The sequence below is a fragment of the Battus philenor genome, unplaced genomic scaffold (genome assembly GCF_028537555.1).
Source record: "Battus philenor isolate CCGP_79_NKW_IND1 unplaced genomic scaffold, ilBatPhil1.0.hap1 SCAF_23, whole genome shotgun sequence".
NCBI classification, from domain to species: Eukaryota; Metazoa; Arthropoda; class Insecta; order Lepidoptera; family Papilionidae; genus Battus; species Battus philenor.
Window position 1 is genome coordinate 12,068,693 of NW_027181686.1, and position 14,213 is coordinate 12,082,905.

The 14,213-nt window shown below is 34.1% G+C and overlaps 1 protein-coding gene across 3 annotated transcripts in view; it reads left to right on the plus strand.

Annotated features, from left to right (window-relative positions):
• The window catches only part of rho-4 (rhomboid-4), a 44,099-nt gene extending 31,761 nt beyond the window's left edge, over positions 1–12,338 (plus strand). For 2 of the 3 annotated variants that reach the window (XM_068767478.1, XM_068767479.1), the window contains 4 exons: positions 5,473–5,677; positions 8,603–8,816; positions 10,902–11,052; positions 11,996–12,338. In XM_068767478.1, the coding sequence (XP_068623579.1) occupies positions 5,473–5,677; positions 8,603–8,816; positions 10,902–11,052; positions 11,996–12,141 (716 nt within the window). In that variant the 3' untranslated portion in view covers positions 12,142–12,338. Of the gene's footprint in view, positions 1–5,439; positions 5,678–8,602; positions 8,817–10,901; positions 11,053–11,995 lie in introns of all 3 variants that reach the window. The other variant, XM_068767477.1, reaches the window with a different exon arrangement.
• Positions 12,339–14,213: the final 1,875 nt, after the last annotated feature.

The window sequence follows — 14,213 nt, forward strand, 5'->3', positions numbered from 1 at the left end:
CGTTTCCAGAGATCTACGTTAGAGACTTTCTCAGCCCAGTATATACCGAGAATACGTCGAAGACAGTTGTTAGCAAAGACTTGAAGCCGACGCGAGATATCTTTGGTGAAATTCCACGTCTCGCATCCATATAGCAACACGGTTTTCACATTGGACCTGAATATTTTGAGTTTAACTCTCCTAGTCAGTTTCCGTGATTGTCATACAGAACGGAGCCGTGCGAAGGATACCTTTACCTTGGAGCAGTGGCGTAGCTAGGGGGTGGCGAGTGGGGCGGCCGCACCAGGCACCACAAGCAGGGGGGCACCAAAGTTAAAAATATTTTTTTTTGAATAAAAAGAATATCGAATTTTACTATTTTTGTGCTAAAAAAGCTGTTAAATAATATGAACATTAAAAAAAAGTAAACGGTTACAATTTATAATATACACAGTGTTTTAAGCCTTTCATTCGCAAAACACACAAAGTGTTTTTTAAAAGGGCCCTAAATCACAAAAACACATATCTGTGTTTCAAACTAGTCGACACCATTGATTTTGAAAATGTGATTAATGACTTTGCAGGCCAAAAAGCGAGGATTGTTCGTTTTTAAATTTTCCCAATAAATTTTATTAAGATCTAATGTTATTTTATATGTTATATACTTATTATTATTTTGAACCAAATATATATGTATATATATTAAATACATTCTGTTCTGAATTTTGAAATTATTTAGACTCTTTAGGGGGGGGGGGGGACACCAAGCCCCAATCTGCCCCAGGCCCCAAACACCATAGCTACGCCACTGATTTGGAGATTCTCGAAGCATGTCAGAAGCGATTTTTTTTTAATTTTTAGATGAAGTTTTACAGCCAGTAACCTATTGTCATAGTAGCACTTAGGTTCATTAAACCGTTATTCTATTACGTATTTAACAAAGTACAACGATGACAAGTCACAGTTTGACCTCCATTAATTGGACAAATTGCTCGATGACACATGTTATTTGCCCTTTATCTAATCTGTTTTGAGGGATTCATTTTAATTCATAATATAATACACATGAAATGTGAATTATTTATATATTCTTGCAAATCAATTTCATCACCTTCAAAGTAATCACCGTCTGATAAAATGGTCTTTTGCCAACGCTTTTTAGGACTAAACAGTCGGAATAAAAAAATGCCTTTTTTATAAACCAATTAAAACTGTGGTACTGTAATAGAAATAGATAACTGAAGTGTTTGAGGATGTACGAAAGGGATGGAATGATTGAGAAAGGAAGATGGAATTGTAGAATGATAGAAGAAGGAAAAAAAGATATTGTGAACTATGGAAGACGAGAACGAAAATATAATTCAAGTGAAAAATTATTAAGATATACAAAACACTGTTCCCAATTAAATAGGGGTGGAAGGAGAGGTCCCCAATAGCAGGGGCCAAAAAAAAAACAGTCGGAATACTCTTTATCCGATATAACCTTGAAGACCTTCGATTCGATTTTATCTCTTCAATCGTGTTAACATGGCATCCCCGCATTTGCATTGCATTATCAGTTTACTGAATAGCCGGAAGTCGCACGAAGACAAATCAGGGAAATACGGTGGCTTCAGAAAGATATGAGTCGAGATTTTGTCAAAAAACTTTTTTGTTTTTTGACAAAGTTTTTTGAGAAAGAAAAATATATATACAGAAAAACCGATTGATTTTTACCGCTTCTGCTTGAATTTTGTATACTAGATGGCAAAAGGTTGTTGATAAATAAGAACTTGTTAAAAATGCAGTCGTGTAAATTTAACTTAAGAAAGCGACATTACCTTCCGGTCCCCTAATAAAATCTGTTTAACTTGACTGCTCATCTGTATATTTTGTTAAAAAGATATTAACTTTTTTTGTAATATAAATCTGGAACCAAATACAATTATTTAATGTGCTAATAAAATGTTTCAATACATCTCTATATTTTTTGTAACACTTCAAGTCGTCGTAGTACTAAACCGGCAATGTACGTCTAACACAATGATGCGACGGACACAGATTATTCTAACACCGTTCGTGCATTCACATATATAACCTCTTTAGTGTTTCGCAAGCAGCGCGGGAAATATCACGCGCGGCATGGCGGCTCCGTGCAAACTCTTTGACAGTAAAAAGCGCGCGAAAAATTACACAAGTCGACATTTTAAAAATAGTATATTTAATCTATCATTTTTATGACTTTAATTTGTTTAGAAATTAGTTAATTGTTTTTTAATTGTGTACAATGGATAAGTTTTTAAGGAGTTTAACTTTTGAGTAGAAAATGTGGTATAGATGGTGTAAGATCGATAAATACTTTTACAAGGATATATTGACTGTGAATTGCGTTGTTAAGAGTGTAAATAAAACATTGGTATATGCGAAGAATGTTATTAATTATTTCGGTATGTTTTTTTTATTTATTATTCCACCATGTTTAGAATGAGTCATGAGTTTGAATGCAACGTTCTAATGTGATTGTAAATATACGAAGGACATTTTTTTTAACTAATAACACCTTTTCAAATTTAATTTTTTTATGTTTATTCCACTTTAAGTATAGCATTTGACCTCTATTTCGCCTGATGTTAAGTGATTACGAGGTCTATATACATACTTGCATAGAAACCTATTCACTCTTTACTATAGGTATAAAACGCTTAGTGGTTGAAGGTATTTCAATCGTGTACAGATGTCGTGAATCTAGATGAGAGAAGATGTCTTGTTGTCCGATGGAAAAAAGGAGATTGAGAAATTTATTGATGCTCAGTAGAATGTATCTTGAAGTGAAAAATAATACTTGAATGGTACTTATATAAAACTTAAAACTATGTTGACAAATCCTAGAACTAACTTTATTTATATAACCAACCCCAATACTTACTATTCAACTAATCTAATTATTTATAATTATTTAAGAGTATGTGGTAAAAAATATATCTGTGTTAATTAGTGTAAAAACTGTGATCTAGGAATGTAGATGAAGGAAGGAAGGAAATACAATAGTGAAAATCGTATGAAGCGCGAAAGAGAATTCACGATAATAATTGAAAAATTGACTTCACCCGAATTTGTATCGTCTTTACTCCACAAAAGGCATGGAGAACAAGAAAAAAAACTATTATTTAATAATATTATTATTCGCATAGGCACTACGCCCACGCCCACATTTTGTGGAGATGATTTAGTAAATGGTCGACAGCATCGCCGTGCTACTAACGCGTGATAGTAGCATTTACAACGCGCTAGGGAGAGAACGGAGCTTATTACATCGCGACAGAATCGAGTTTGCATCGCGACAGAATCGAGTTTGTATCGCGACAGAATCGAGTTTGCATCGTCACAGAATCGCGTTTGCATCGCGACAGAATCGCGTTTGCATCGTCACAGAATCGAGTTTGCATTGCGACAGAATCGCGTTTGCATTGCTACAGAATCGAGTTTGCATTACGACAGAATCGCGTTTGTATTGCGACAGAATCGATTTTTCATCGCGACGTAATCTCGTTTGCATCGCGACAGAACCGCGTTGGTATCGACAGAATCACGTTTGCAACAGAATCGCGTTTGTATCGCGACAGAATCGCGTTGGTATCGACAGAATCACGTTTGCAACAGAATCGCGTTTGTATCGACAGAATCGCGCTTGTATCGATAGAATCGAGTTTGCATCGCGACAAAATCGAGTATGCATCGCGTTTGCGTCGAAACAGAATCGCGTTTGCATCGCGATAGAATCGACATCGTCACAGAATCGCGTTTACATCGACACAGAATCGCGTTTACATCGACACAGAATCGCGTTTACATCGACACAGAATCGCGTTTACATCGACACAGAATCGCATTTGCATCGCCACAGAATCGCGTTTGCATCATCACAGAATCGCGTTTGCATTTTTAGCGTTTTAGTGTTGAAAGTTACGCCTCGGGTGTATTGTGTACTGACAATAGACATTTTGGAGATATTTTGTTTCTGCGCAATGTCTTGCCTTTTGAAGTTAAGGCGTGATCTAAGGCAACATATATTACGACAGTATATATATAGTATATATATAATATATAAAGTGGTTTACGAACCTTTAGATGCGGCGCGGGTAATCCCTACCTCCACTAGGTTGACTGTCGACATAGTTCAAGTTGCATGTAGTCGATAGATGCGAGCAGCGCAGGAGTGGTGATCGTGACGAATTTTAAAAGAGATTTAGGCTTTGCAGCGTTCATCGACTGAAAAGAAGAAAATACCGTCGTTTCTGCCCATAGACAACAAGGCATATGCCTCTCCACATATATGTATATGGTGATATACCATAATCATCACGCTTAGGAGGCGGGTTGGTGATCGCCGTGTTGTATTATGGTACACAGAGGACGCTGCTGCCCATCATCAGGAAACTTGTTTGTGAACACTGGCAATTCAGTCAATATATAAGATTGTATCTCGGGAATCGAACCTACGTCTTAGTCTACCATATATGTGCCACTGCTCACATCATATATTTTTAGTAATAAAATATAATACCGAAATATGTTTTTATATATATATATTGACATTACTTGTATAGAGATATTTGCATTTAATATCCCATAGCTTCATCAACTGCTCGCAGATGGAATTGCTTCTAGCTTGCTATGGTATTTAAGCTAAATAAAAATAAAAAACTCATATGTATTAATGACTAACATATAAAGTGCATGAAATTTACTAATTTCTTCTATTTTCTCTTTTAATTCCCAAACCTATTGTTGCTTTTGTTATGTCCTATTTCACCTGAAACCTTTTGCGTGTTAAAAAAAAACATTGTTACAATTTACGATCATTCCAAATTTAAATCGGTTCCATATTTAAAAAAAATTAATAACATACGAAATGGCGAATTTCACGACATTCCGCTGATGTTTTTTATCGATTCGTAATTCAAATCTCATATTTGTTCTTTTTTAATCTTTGTTTCGTTATACAATTAAAACATTAACCATTTGAATTTCTCTCCGGATCGATTCTAAATTTAAAATTTATTGCGAATGTATATAAAAAAAAAACCTACGATTTTCATTTCAAATTTGTTCCAAATTCAAATTTAAACGCGTTCGTAATGAATTTCGTACGAGTGTCCCTATTTATTCTTATCTTACATTCGCTTCTATATATGACAAAACGTTCCATTTAAATAAACATTCGAAATCTGTTCCAAATTCAAATAACGCTCGTATTCAAAATGGCTAATTTGCCGGCGTTGCGCATGACCAATTTGTCCTTTTCACGTCCATTTAATCGACGTCCTGGCTATAACGCCTGTCACTCGTGTGGACTATTTCTGCGCTATCGTCGCGCTATTTATGACTCTATAACCGCTATTTTTAATCCTCCTGTAATATATCTCCTACCTCTCCTATTATCTCCGCTTTTCTCCGTCATTCCCGTTGTGTTGCGAGCAGCTTCCCGTAGCAAAGCATACTTCACATACACAGACGGGACATACGAGGAAGAATACAGCTGTTGGCCGCCTGCCGTTTGTATGATTATCATCTCGCTGGTGGAGATCGTGCTGTTCTGCTATGACGCCGCTCAGGGCAAGACGGACGCCACCGGACCCATCGCTCAGATCTTCATCTACAACCCCCACAAGAGGCAGGAGGCGTGGAGATTCCTCACATATATGCTGGTGCATGTTGGGTGAGTATATTCCCTATATCATTTACATATATATATCTACATATATATATATCAGGGTTGACCAAGGTCTTTGATAGTGCGGGCCATTTTTATAAATTTAAAATGGATTGCAAGATGCAATTGAATCCGCATCTAAAACACACAAAAGAATTTTTAATATATATATATATATATATATATATATATGTGTGTGTGTGTGTGTGTGTATATTTATATGTATATATATGAATGTATGTACGATAGTGTATTATATTGACAGTGTATATGTTGAGTGGGTTTGCTCTAGTTACATATAGTATGAAGTATACAGTACATATTACATATTATACTACATATATAGTATATAAAAGGGGTTGCCAATCTCCTTTATAGTTCGAGCCATTTATAAAAATTTGAATTTTTTTGCGAGCCATAATTGAATACGCATTTAAAACACGCAAAAGAATTTTTATTTACAAAAAACATATTTATCATATTTAAACAAAAATATGTGTATTGAAGTTATATATATGCACACGTATATGACAGCACTCCTAATAATACTTAAGACGCTGGTTGGTTAATTACGATCGATGTTTATATTTCGTTAATTTTATGGTGGAATAATAATAATTATTCACACCAGTAATTTGTTTCGATTTCCGAGGAGCTAAAAGAAGTAATATAATATTTACAGACATTAAAATAATTAAATAAACTAACAACTTGAGGTTTTAGCAGTTAGAGTTCCAAATAACCCTTCCATTGCCTGAGCATTGGAGTCCATCCTGAATCCCATGCTAGATTTATCCACGAAAAAACACACGGGTTAATTATATGATTCGCGCCAACAATTACCAATTACTTTGTCAATTGCAGCGACGACTTACACGATGTTAATTCACTATGATATAATCCTGTTACAAATACACCTATCCCCAGATTTACACGGTACTCGTTTTACACGTTTTCGCTTTTACACGGCTTTTCGAATAAGTTTTATTTTGTTTTAATAACCGATTTTATTACCATCTCTCATGATGTAAATATTTCTGCTTCAAACATCGAATCGGCACAAATAACTTCGAGTGATGAAAGTGAATTCGAACCTTCGATTCCGAAAAAAAGAATGAAAGTAATTTCTTTTTTGTTCTTTTGTTTAATGTATATTGTAATTAAATATTTAAAAAAAAACAGTTTTTACGTAATATACTAAATATTTTAACTTGTCAATGCATTTTATTTTTATTTCTGTGTACACCTAAAATCATCGAAACAAATCACAACTGTTAAATAGCAAAATTAAGCATTTTCAGCAAGTTTTTCGATTTACACGTTTTTCTCAGGAACGTATCTACCGTGTAAATCGAGGGATAGGTGTATATGAATATTTTTTTATGTAATTAGGAAAATTAATTAAAATCTAACAGGTAAATTGTAACAAAAGGAATGTAAATAAATGAAATAAAGTTGTATTTTACCATTGTAACAATAAACAAAAATTGTAACAAAACTGTGATCTAGAAATATAGATAAAAGAAAAAAGGAGATGCAAGAAGATCATTTGAAGCAAAAAAGGAATTAATAATAGATAATGTGAAGAACGAAAGAGAATGTACAATAAAAATTGAAGTCTCCACAAAAGGCAGAAGGAACAAAAGGACCCAAAAATAGGAATCTAGACTCGGCTGTGACAGTACATTGCATTTTATTAAAGTTATTATTATTTTTTCCTACCTTGATAGGCGAAAGAAATTTATATGGTGATTGGTTCACTATCCAGAGATTGCTGAGCAATAATGGTCGAATCCAGGGGTGATAAACCTTTTTTAATCAAACGAGTAATTTAAATTTTTTTTAGCGAACCGTAGTACCTACAGTAACACTTATTAATAATCTACAAAAGGTTACAATAAAGAACTATAATTAAAAAAAAAAACTTTTGTAGATGACAAATTTAATACAAAAATAGTAACACGTCACAAACAGATTGTTTTGATTTAATATATATTACTACTTATAATCAATTTTTTAATAATATATTTATGGGAAAAAGACGATAAAATAAATTCAATTTTCGAAATGCCACGCGGACCGGGTGTTTATCACCCCTGGTCCAATCTTCTAATCTTTGCGTGCAAAAAGCCTCTGATAGAGCAAGACAAGAAGAGACCATTGGCCATAAATATTTTATGGATCCCCTTTTTAAGGCCTGTTGTTCCTCTATCTTAAATCTATGACAAGGACTTAAAAAAAAACATTTTTTTGTTATTAGCATTATTCTCTTCTGTCTTCTCAAGTTCTTTTACTATATCTTATAATATATCTGTTGTGGTCCTTACAATAGGCCATGTGCCTTTTCCTTCGCCGCATTAAGAATCGCGATTTAGTTCACAGTTTTTTTTTATCTTTATATCTATAATTATTTTTTTCATTATTTTATTACTCAACCAGATTTTTTTTATTTAGTTTTATTTATATCTATTACTCTTGTATTATTTTATAATTAAGTGTTTATTTGCCGATATATTTTTAATGCTTTATTATCTGTATCTAATACGCTAAGTCTTATGTATAAAATAATTGTGTCGTTCTGAATTTCAAATTGAAAAAAATCTTTTTACAGTCAAAGAACAATTATACAGTACCCAGCGATAAATATTGCACATCGATATATTGCACCTTTGAAAAGAGATAGTCGGCTAATTTCGAACTGTCGCACGAAATACGACTGATAAAACGTCACGTAGGTAGTGTGGAACAGAGATAATGCTATACGAAGCCGAAATTAGCCGATTGTCTCTTTCCAAAGATCGATGTGGAATATTTATCGTCGAATACTGTATTTGTTTCTGGAACAATCTTGATACTTAGATATGTAATTTACAGTTCAATTCGCACCAAATGTTTTTGTCTATAAAATCAAATCTGTTTTGTTTATTTCAGGGTAGTACATTTATTAGTAAACCTCCTAGTCCAGCTGTTCCTCGGAGTGCCGCTGGAGATGGTCCACAAGTGGTGGCGGGTGGTGCTGGTGTATTTAGCAGGAGTAGCAGCAGGGTCTCTGGCCACAAGCCTTACAGACCCTAAGGTCTACCTCGCGGGTGCTTCTGGTGGGGTCTACGCGTTAATAGCTGCGCATATCGCCACAATTATTATGGTATGTATATCTTATTATGTCCATATGTATTCCTTTTTCAAATCTCCTTTGATGAAAACCGTGTCTGCCACAAACAGTCCCGAATGATGTAAAAGTAAAGTGAAATTTCCATGTTTTGCTTCGACATTTGACGTGTTTTCTCGATTTAAAACTATAAAAAAGGTTTTATTGCAAACTGTATAAACCGTAACAAGCTATAGCTTTAAATTTTTTACATCTATAACCAATCATCCTGTATAATGAGCAATTACATCACACAGCGCGAATAATAATAAAAATATAGAGCCATTTTGATTTCTAAGTGCCAAATCAAATGCCGATCGCCAAAAAACATTTTGGAAAGAGTAAGACAGTGACACATTATTTAATACTTATAGAAAGATCTGCCGGCTTCTTTCTTTCAATAGAATTAGGACCCTTTTATTCAGGGTCACAGTGAACAACATCGTCGCCTTCCAATAGGCCTGTTGGTGGTCAAAAGTTGACTAGTAATCGATAAAAAAATACAAAAAGAGTAGATAATAGTTTTAGCCTATATACGCCCACTGCAAGGCATCAACCTCCCCCAAAGATGCTGTCCATCCTCTGAAAACTTGTCTGTGAGCAGTGGTAATCCTATATAATGCACAGTGTGACTGTCTCCTGGGAATTGAACCCGCGACCTAGGATCGCTAGTCACAGTCCATACCCCTAGGCTACGTCTAGTAAATAAGAGTTATGTAAATAGAATAGATAAAGATATACATACGGGATAGGCAAAAACGAAATGAAAAAAGTACTTGTAAATCTAACTAAATCTTAATCTAAATAGAACAAATAACATAATGTCTATGTATTGCAGTCATCAGACTCCAAAATCAAATTCACGAACGCATTCTGAATACACAAGAAAACTAAATAATTAGAAAACTGTTCAAGACTCGGTAACATTTGCTGAAATCTTTAAAAGTATCTAATGGAATCAGGTGTTGTTTTGCGGAAGTCCATCGTAAGTAAGAAAAGGACTAATATATAACTACTACCGCTATGTAGCAGTAGTAATGCAATAAAGTGAGAGTAACTACTCGGTGTTTGGCACTAATCGGTGTAACATTACTCCTAAGGATGCCCCGTGGAGGGGTGAAAAACGTGTTGAGTGATTTAACGGTGGTAGTTGTGTAATTCGCATTGTTTACCGCACGTGCATTTATCAGCGGGCTGGCGGGCCGGGCACTTTATTGCACGACTACTGCTACATAGCGGAAGTAGCTATATATTAGTCCTTTTCTTTAAAAGTAATAAAACATGTTATATTTTCTGTGATCAAAATGTAAGGTGAAATTGTCATTTGTAACTCGCAGGTATTAGGAAGGCAGGTAATTTTTTTTTCCTAGGTTGGTAGGTTTGTCAGAAAGTTGTAGTTTTAAAGCTAATTATTGTCGCCCATCTATAAAACTATATTTGTAAAGAGGAACTGTTCAGTTTCGCGCCTGCTCTCAGCAGGACTGTCTTCCGAGCCGGCGGTAGCTTCCTGTAGGAACAACAATGCCGACATTTTATGTTGAATGACAATTCGAAAGCGCTTGTAACAGCCTATTCGAATAAAAAATATTATTACAAAGCACGAGTTACAGAACCATCTAAACAATAAAGACGGAACCCTAGGATTAAGAACACGCGTGATCTTGAAGATATTTATAAATTTTTTGTGTGTACGGTTCTCGAAAATCCTAATTGAGTATCTCGAACTTATTAGAACCTTATCCGTAGTATAAATAGGTGTACTACCCATGTCGACAGTTCGGTTTTGGTTTTCGAGTTATAAGATTAAGATCTACGATAAGTGATACAAAGTGACTATTTGGTAAATTACTTGGACAGTAATTTCTTTAGCGATTTGGAAGCGTAGTTTGGATTAAGCGAAAGTATACTTTGTGTTAAAGTAGGGTGACCATATGATTTGTGAATAAATGACTCCTTGTGAACCAGTGGTGTTTCATTATGAGTCAGAACCTGCTGTTTCTAGCTGCTCGTGGTCGTCACTGTAGACACTCGGACGCCCATCAGTGGTCAGGGAAATTAATTCTAAGTTTGCTATTGAATCAGAATTGGGCAGAAATGGAGTTCGCGATAGTTCAACTCCTGGTGTTCCTACTCCTGGCTGGCGTGGACGTGGGCACGGCGGTGTACGACCGCTACTGGCGCCACCTTCAGCAGAATATAGGATACGTCGCGCATCTTGCCGGCGCAATAGCTGGTGAGTGAGATGATAAAAGAATTCAGATTCCCCTGTCAAACGTATATGCAATTCTTACTACAGGAACTGTAGAACAACCCTTATGTATGTTTCAACTAAAAACTATCTTTACTAATAAATATATATGTCTACAGGACAGTTTAGACTTTAGGTAAAAAAAACAGTGAATTTATTGAAACCATTCATATTTATTGATTTTATTCTTATATTTCACTTTCCCATTTTATCCTTCACTCAAATCTCTATCTTTGTTCACATTCAAACCGTTTCCCGTGCATCACCTTCCTTCCCTCATCTTCGTTTCTAGACCACCGTTTGCTACATTATCACAGTCTTTCTTTCTTTTAATAACTAAAGAATAAATATGAATACATTATCATATTAGAATTTGGGATCTTCAAACGTAACACACTGTCGAGCTTTCTGACGACATGACTACAATAAAACGAGATAAAATCTTTACATATATATAAAATTGAAGTGTCTGTTTGTAATATAAAAATAATCGTTTTTTACTAAATAAATATGAATTAATACGGCACATATACAAAAAATATGTTTTTAAAAATTTTTGTCTCTGTATATTATATACGAGTATGTATATCTTGCTAGGCGACAGTTTCGATTTAAACGATCAAAAGCGTCGCAATAGTAAAAAGACGCAGTGGGTGGCCGACAAATCTTATACTTCAGCGAGTATCTTTATGTAGGATACTCTGTAAAATGGTGGAAAATTTATTTTATCAAGTTGCGAAGTATGCAATGGAGACGCGCACAGTTGGTAGCGAGATTAAAGGATGACGTCATGTGTTTTATTTCGCTAGCAACAATGCACGTCTCCATTACACCTTTGGCTATTTGATTGAATTAAAATAATTATTTAACGGAATACGCTTCATATGAAATTACAGATATTTATAAACAGTATTAATTTATATTCCAGGTCTATTAGTCGGTATAGGTGTACTGAGGAATTTGGAAAAAAGAAAATGGGAAAAGCGCCTATGGTGGGCAGCGGTTGTCCTCTACTTCTCTCTCATGATTGCCGGAGTTCTAGCAAATATATTCTGGTACTCGCATTTCCAGTGAAAACACGTGTTCATACCAAAGTACTGATCTATGAAAATATCAATTTGTCTATTCTCGATATGACGTATACAGTCGAAACCATATTAAATACACCAAATACTCTATCATTTTACGTTTTAAATATATTATTAATGTATTTATTTTATTGTCTATTTAATCTGTGATTGGAATAGGTGAAGCTATTTTTGGTCATTAATTCAACATTCAACTGGCTTACAGAACAGAAACGTGTCTTTCTTCTTCTCTCTCTCTTTCTCTCTCAAGATCCAATCAGAATTATGACAGTATACAAATGAAAATAACCAGCGTAAACCAGGGGATTGATAAGTTTAACACGTTCCGTGCCGCGGCAATTTTTGAAGATTTTCCATTCAGGCCGCGTGGGGCGAATACGTCCCACACTTTAAAAATTAAAAAAGTCGTTCAAGACGTATGCTTTACACTTTTTCAATACCGCAAAGTTATAATTAGCGAGAATAAGTTATAAATTTTAATATGCATTACGTACGCATGCGTGACGTGAAGTTATCTATATTCGAGCCTGCAATTCATTTGTTTAAGAATCCTTTGTTTTTCAATGACAACTGCAAATGGCCTGAACGGAAAGTGCAGCGGGGGTCGTATATACCCCACAACGACACAGCGCCAAAACTAACACTTTATCCGATCACTGATTAACTAAACAATGTTTTATATATCACTGCCGAATATAAATCCTAAAACATCTATAGCTATTTGTAATAGTGCGTCCGAAACCGCTGTACCGCGCCTGAGGTATCCGCGCGGAACGGGGGAAGTATAGGCCTCTTTTTTTGTTTGCGGCATTTGATCTTTTTTCCACGGCTCTTACCTCGTTGTGTTATCTAAGGCGCGGTACACCGGTTCCGGTAGCACTATAATTACATAACGACAATAAGAAAAACTTGTCTATAAAAAAGTAATGAGCTAAAGTCTATGCCTAGACATTATCGAAGTGCCTTTTCGTGTTTATAAGTCTGCTCTTTCAGCGTATTATAGATGTGCGAGTGTGTGTGTGTTCGAGTGCGTGTTGGAATTCTATTGTTAATGTGTGAGTGTATATTTTTTTATTTATAATTGTTGTAATTAGAAAAAAACACAATTTGTACAAGTATACATTTTAAAATACAACTAATAATAAATATGGGAGCAATTCGTAATTAAAAATTTCAATTATTTAAAAAAAAACTAAAATTTGAAAGTAATGATTAAAAAACAACAATGCACAAATATAAACATAAGAAAATAATTCAATTTTGGACTGATATTTTTTATGATAACATGATATAAATAGTTTTATATTTTATTATTCTGTGGCATCCTCTCCCTGTTGTCTTTGCCTATATCTGTAATAATTTATGACTATATTTATGACAAAGCACAAAATGTATTTTTATTGAACAAATATACTTTGTTTTTACATGAAGCACAAAGATTACAATTAAAATAAGAGCACATATTACCGTGGCATATAAAAATTGATATTAATATCCTATATAAAAATTATTTTGAAATGACATTTCAGTAAAAAAAAAATTAGCCAAATACTGTGCATATTTTATATACCACGGCAATAGGTGCTTTAACTGTAAATTTTAATTTTTAATACAATTTTATTCTTGCATCACTGGAACCGCATTACATCACTTTTAAAATATTTACAAAATAATGTATTACTCAAATCGTCCAATAAACGGTAGCTATTTTAAGATACATTTGTCTGTGTAGTATTAATTATAAATGAGCATTTTTTAGTATACTAAACATATATTTAATTTATGTTATAATATTTAAAAATTATTTGGCTCTATGTTTATAAAATCTGTGTCTGTATGAATAAAGTGACATATTTTTTTTAATTTTGGCGGGAAATTTGACATTTGAATTTGAGTTTAAAGGTTATGTTATTTTATTAATGCATAGTGTAATCACGTGTCACTGTGATAAAATAATTTTTATTCGGTGCATAAAAATAATCGTTCAATTAATACGAAAACATTACAAATGATACAATTTTTATTTTATTTATTATTTTATGAAAAGAAATGGTAATT